This window comes from Lagopus leucura, unplaced genomic scaffold, assembly GCF_019238085.1.
Source record: "Lagopus leucura isolate 7727_CA_CO unplaced genomic scaffold, USGS_WTPT01 Super-Scaffold_100014, whole genome shotgun sequence".
NCBI lineage: Eukaryota > Metazoa > Chordata > Aves > Galliformes > Phasianidae > Lagopus > Lagopus leucura.
Genome location: NW_024962268.1, coordinates 17,352,692 through 17,358,691, shown reverse-complemented (window position 1 = coordinate 17,358,691; position 6,000 = coordinate 17,352,692). Strand labels below are relative to the sequence as shown.

At 37.3% G+C, this 6,000-nt stretch overlaps 1 protein-coding gene across 1 annotated transcript in view; it reads right to left on the bottom strand.

Moving 5' to 3' along the window:
* Positions 1-346: 346 nt before the first annotated feature.
* The window catches only part of MTMR12 (myotubularin related protein 12), a 33,870-nt gene continuing 28,216 nt past the window's right edge, over positions 347-6,000 (bottom strand). Inside the window, exons 14-16 of the mRNA XM_042875356.1 lie at positions 5,201-5,368; positions 4,399-4,560; positions 347-3,374 (exon numbers count right to left, since the gene is read on the bottom strand). Of these exons, the coding sequence (XP_042731290.1) occupies positions 2,799-3,374; positions 4,399-4,560; positions 5,201-5,368 (906 nt within the window). The 3' untranslated portion in view covers positions 347-2,798. The remainder of the gene's footprint in view (positions 3,375-4,398; positions 4,561-5,200; positions 5,369-6,000) is intronic.

Here is a 6,000-nt window from a genome sequence, read left to right as displayed (position 1 = left end):
CCTGCTGCTGTGCCTGTTCCAACAGCAAATTCTTCTTAAACCTCACAGCAATTTTATATGTTCTCTTTAGGAAATTGTTTTTGAGTGATTTGTGCTCATGCTAGATTTCGGGGCAGGAACTAGTAATATGTCACCTCTGGAAAAAATAAATTACATGTTTTTCATTTGTGCTCTATAGTTTACCATGACCAGCACCCGACCTGGACTCAGAACACGTTCAGTTTGAGGAATACACAGCCACTGTAATTTCAGGAAGTTCCTGTGCTAACGCACTAAGAACAATGCTCCTCCTTGAAATGGGGAAACAACTCAATGAAAGACAAGCACACCATTGTGAATGACAAAATTTAATAGATCCCCAAAACAGTTAAGATTGCAATATTTTAATAGATCCCCAAAAAATGCCATTCGGCAGACACGCTCTCGATCAGTTCAGCAGCTTACCATAGTCATCCTATGGCACTGCACTCAATTTTGATCTTTTCTGAACCAATACACTCGTCCTACAGCATAGCCAGGTCAAAACTGTACAGCATCCTCTCCGTAAGTCTGCAAATACCCTGTGTACAACTCAACAAGCCTTGACACTGCGATTGTCAAGTTCACTACAATTTAAAGTGTCATTCTGCAAAACAGAGCTTAAACATACATTGTCATTTCAAGATAAGTATGACAAAGTATATTTTATTGACACTCTCCACACTGCCCACTAAAGAGGAAGAAGAGTTGCATTTATTTTTTTAAGCCAACTATACAATTTCTAGATCGCATTCAGTGTAAAAACTTGGAGGTATAAACAGAAGTTGAGTGAAAATATTAAGTACGTTTCCAATCCTGCAGTGCAGAAAACCAACAACAATGGTATTTACTCTACATTAGAAGTGTTCCTATGTTCAATTCCACATATATGCTTCTCCTCTATATAGATTTCTGATAACTTATGTACAAATCAGATGTCCAACATCTGTAATATAAATATGTAATCTTTAGGACTCAGCCACAGTAATAGTTTGATCAAAAGTACAGAAAATTTCATGTAATAGATTTTTTTTCTAATGACAGTGTTTAAAAACCCCCTGAACCCAAATGACCTTAGAATGACGGATATTTCTTCTCTACAAAAACGCATTGCTCAAACACACATAGAAATCACTGGATAAATGGATCGCTTGAGCTACACTAAGGTCAGAATGACATGTGCTGGGCAGCCCATTCCAATAAACGCTAGCTGTACAAACAGCAACGAGATATGTATCAAAGCAGAAAGGAAAAGTACTAGCATATTTTTAAACAAACTGCTACAAATTCAGGCTACTAAGATTAAGGCAATCAGCAGTTGAAAAGCTTCAATTTGGCATAGAGTTGCAGCAAGATCTCTCCCTCCCCCCCACTTATACATTTCTTTTAACATTAATATTTTTAAAGAGCTGCAGATGATCTTCTGTTACACGTATGAATTACAATTCACTGTGAAGTGACTGATCTGTAACTTAGTTTAATAACCCTGATTACATTGAGCTGCTCAAATTTTAAAGTGTTAGTTTTACTATTTAAATTTTCCAGCATGGATTTCTAAATCATACAGAGAATATTCAACATCCACCATCTCAAATTAACTGATACTATGATTTGCATTTATTCTTGGGGTACTCTACCATTTAAGGGCTCAAAATAGATTTGACAGTCAGATAGCACTCAACTTTACAAAGGACAGTTATTTGCAGCAAAAATACTTTTTATATAAACATACACACAGTAGATCAAAAATCAACAGGCTTTTCTTTATGGCTTTTTTCACTGAGGTACTGTTAGAACATCCAGTAACAGGACGCATATGTTTGTAGGGTATGAAAGCCACATTCATAATCTGTACCACTAACTCATGTCAAGTGGCAACAGACTGCAAATTCAAGACTGCCTTCCCTTCCGTGTAGAGGTCTCAGTGCAAAGCTTCAGAAAGCCGCAAAGGCAACTGGCATATGCAGAGAAATTAGAGTAAAAAAATGTTCACATCTAAAGGAGAGGAAAAGGATATCCACAATAAACTAGAATCTCTGTCAGGTCGTTTCCTACAATCAACAGCAAACATTTGGGACTTAATTTTCCAAGGCAGCAAGGGAGTATGACAGCAGACACAATAGGTCTTGAAATGTTTAGTTTAGCTCTTGCACCTGATCTTTAAGCTAAGTGCAAGCAGAGCCTTAGGAAAGCCAAGCTGCTATTATACCACTACACAAGGTGAAGTTCTGCAAGCCAATGATAAACACTGTCAGAAAGGATGAGGCTGACAAGCACATGACTTCATTTGATGCCACATCAGACAGAAATCCCCAAGTTCTGTTCTCAGCTGTAAAAGCTTATGTTTGAAAGCACATTTATTTTCACCTTGCCTTCTTTATTTCACATGATGGACAACTGCAGATGTATTTATTAATAGTTCCTGTTAGCTTTTAGCACAAAAGGAACAATGTTTAATGTTAAACAAGTCTGCAGATTCCTCACAACTGCTGCTGTATGCATTTAGTATTCTACCTCTGAATCATAATTTTTTTTTTTTTTTGCATAAAGCAGCCACATGGTGCTGCTACACTTGTTTTTCTTTTACACCTATACTAAAAATGTGTTTCTGCAATAAATACTGTCAGAGTGAAATGGAAGTTCAAAATATACTCAGCCAAGTTTCCTTTACCCTACAGACCCACTCAGCAGGCTGTAGATACTCGAGTTCTTTAGATTAGGATACAGCAAAACATCTTAAACTCAGCTTAACCACATACATACTTAAATGTATATACACTTTATAACATATCACTACTTAGATCAACAAATTCATCATCTCTCTTGACCAAGTCATCCTCATCTTCCAAGTCTTTCCAGGTGCTAGTGGGTAAAGCTGGTTTGACAGACTGTCTCTGAAGTAAAGCAAAAGGAAACAAAGACGACAAACGGGCAGAATTTCTCAGCGTTGGAACACCATGTATGTCTCCAGAAACAGCTTGGCTATGTTCTTCATCCATTTTCACCTGCAAGTTTTGCACTTCCTCCATCAAGTCCAAAATCTTGGCAGCTGTGGCTATTGTACCACCGCCATGAAGCTGTGCTTCAGGAATCCATCGTAAATAGCGTTGAGCCCAGACTTTGATTTCAGGTCCATCGATGCGAGGCAACAGAAGACCGTGATAATCAACAGGCTTACTATGCCAACTATCATAAAACTCCCTGAAGCTATTTGGAGGTTCATCTGAAGAATTAATGAACTTGCCAATTCTTTTACCCAGAATGTTTTTAATTAGATGATCTGTTTCCTCCCTGAAAAATCCTCTCTTTGGGGAAGATTTTGTTTGTGTCAGTGGCAAAGAAAGCTGCCGTTGATGCTTGAAGGGGAAAAAGAAAATAAAAATATACAAAGATAAATATTGATGAGACTTTAAAAATCTTCAGCAGAAGAAAAACATTGAAACTGTGTTCATAAAACACCTAAAAATCAATGAAGTGACTTAAACACAGCTTTGCCTTTGCTATAGTGTCTGAAACTGCTACTCCTCATGGCTAATGCATCAAATAACTCATACAGCATTCTGTATTTGCATCTACTTTCCCTGCAACTATAGCAGTGAAGTAACACTGAATAAAGCATGCCTTGAAACAGGAAAACACCCTTCATATAAGCAGTACAGATTTCCAAGTTTAATTTAAGATGGCCATATAAATCAAAGAGCATTTGACTTAGAAGTTTTTAATTCTATATTTCCTCATTACTTGCCACTTTACAGAAGCATATTATGCTGTATACCATAACGGTGCCACACCTGAGAATGCTTTAGTGCAGAAGAGACTTTAGCCAAGAGGGAAACTACAGAACAGCCACCCCAAACAAGTTGTTTCTTCTGAATTTATGTTATTTGCTAGTAATGAGGTGACCTACTCCATACTGCATATCCTTAACAGATGTTGTTTGTTCCTGGGTTTCACTGGGTTTTGTTTGTTTGTTTTTAAATACATGCACACACTCCCATTATACTCAGGGCAAAAATCAAGGAGTCAATTACAAGCCTGTTATGCGCTTCAATTAAGTACTCAGTGAAATAAAACAATAAAGTAACTTAAAATCATTACAACTCACCTGGACATTAAGTCCCAGGAAGAAGTTAATAGTTGTATGCAAGTGCAGTAGTAAGAAAAACTGTGCTGTGCACAGAAACCATGGAAGATTGATTGAAAAGCTGAGAGATGCGAGCAGCACTCAAGACCTAGATGAGTCTGAGTTGTACATATATTTTGTCAGTTAAAAGTTGACACTAATGTAAGCATGTTAGAAGTATGACTGAGTTGTACTTCTTTTCTTATTCGTAAATGATAGAAAGAACAGGTTAAGCAAAAAAAAAAAGAAAATCTTACTTTGAATCGTGCAGTTTTCCGTTGGCTTTTTTCTGGTTTTGGTTTCTCTGCATAAAGAGGGTTGTTCAGAAAAGCCTGGGCCTTGAGATCAAATTGCACAGACCAGTCCCACACAGTAAGAAATCTGAAAGGACTGCTTTGTGCCTTCAGGATTTCACCAGTCTGCCAAAGCATTAAGACAGTTAGAAAGGATTTCTGACCAAGTTAAGGTGAAGTTTAGAAACATTCTGGAAGCTGGGCAGGAGATGAACTCAAACACAGAGGGCATGTCAGGACTATGGAATAAACCTCTCTGTATTTCACTGCAGTCACGCAGTGATACCAATTTAAATTTTATGCTCAACACTTCATATGCTAAACAGTGATCTTCAATTTCTTAGGCTCTTTACTGCCTACTTCCACCTCCTTATGCTACGGAAAAGCATTAACCGAATATAAATCCACAACCAAAAAACACTGATTTTAGAACAAAGCAGAGTATGTAACAGGAGAATTTTGTAGATAATTTACGCAGGACAGCTTAGGTTAAGGAGCTCAATTTTCACTGGAGAGTAATGAACATGGAACTACAGCTCCACAGTAGAAGTTACAGATTTCTGAGTTATTTTCATCTTGTCATCACACACTCCAAAGTACTGAACATGACTCTCTAGACCCAAAGTTGAACCGACTCACCTCCAAGGCATCATTCTTCAATTAAATAAGGAAAAATATCCTACTAGTGATTTTTTTTTATATATATTCCTTGTCTATCAGACAAACTTGTTAGCCAGCACATTGCATACACAAAACAAACCCTTACCGTAGTAGTGTCTTTTTGATGTTGTGAGTTGAAGAAGAAAGTGCTGAATATAGGCACATAGAGGCTGTCCGACAAGACAGTCAAGTAAGTTTCTGTGAACTCAAATGCTGGAGGATACTGTTGTACCAACTGCCAGACACAGTTCAGCAAGAGCAGAAACACAGGAGCCTAAAAGAAAATATTGTATCAGTTTCACAAAAATAAAGTACGTTCTATCATGCAGACCATTTATTTTACAGTATTCAGCATCTACAAATCAAAGAACGCAACCTGGTGAATTACAGAATTGCTGTATACAACTTTGGCTGAACTCTGCAGCATCATCTGAGTGACCCCAAGCCACCTATTTGAAGAAGGGAGCAACACTTTCTAAGCTGAATTTGTACATATTTGCTCACTATAAAAGGCTGTAAGGGAGCCGCTTTCAAAGTTGCAGAACTAGTTAATAACAACTGTTAATTAGAATTGAGCAGTTTACACCTATGATTTCCATTCTTTACAGCAATCTGATTCATTCCCAAAATACAAACATATGAAGCTGTGACAAAAATGCATAAGTCACCTGAGTTATTTCTACAGATGTTAACCATTTAACAGTTTAAAAGGATACAAGATGCGAGTCTTTTTTGAAAGGCTCAAAGACTGAAGTTAAATTTCATGTTTATTCTTTAGTTATAAAGACGTTACTGAACTTCAAATAGCACAAACACTAACACTGTACAAAGTATTGACCCGTGAAGCAGAAAAAAAACAGAAGAGCTTCTGGATGGATAGCTAAGCCCCTCCTTATGCTGACTAGA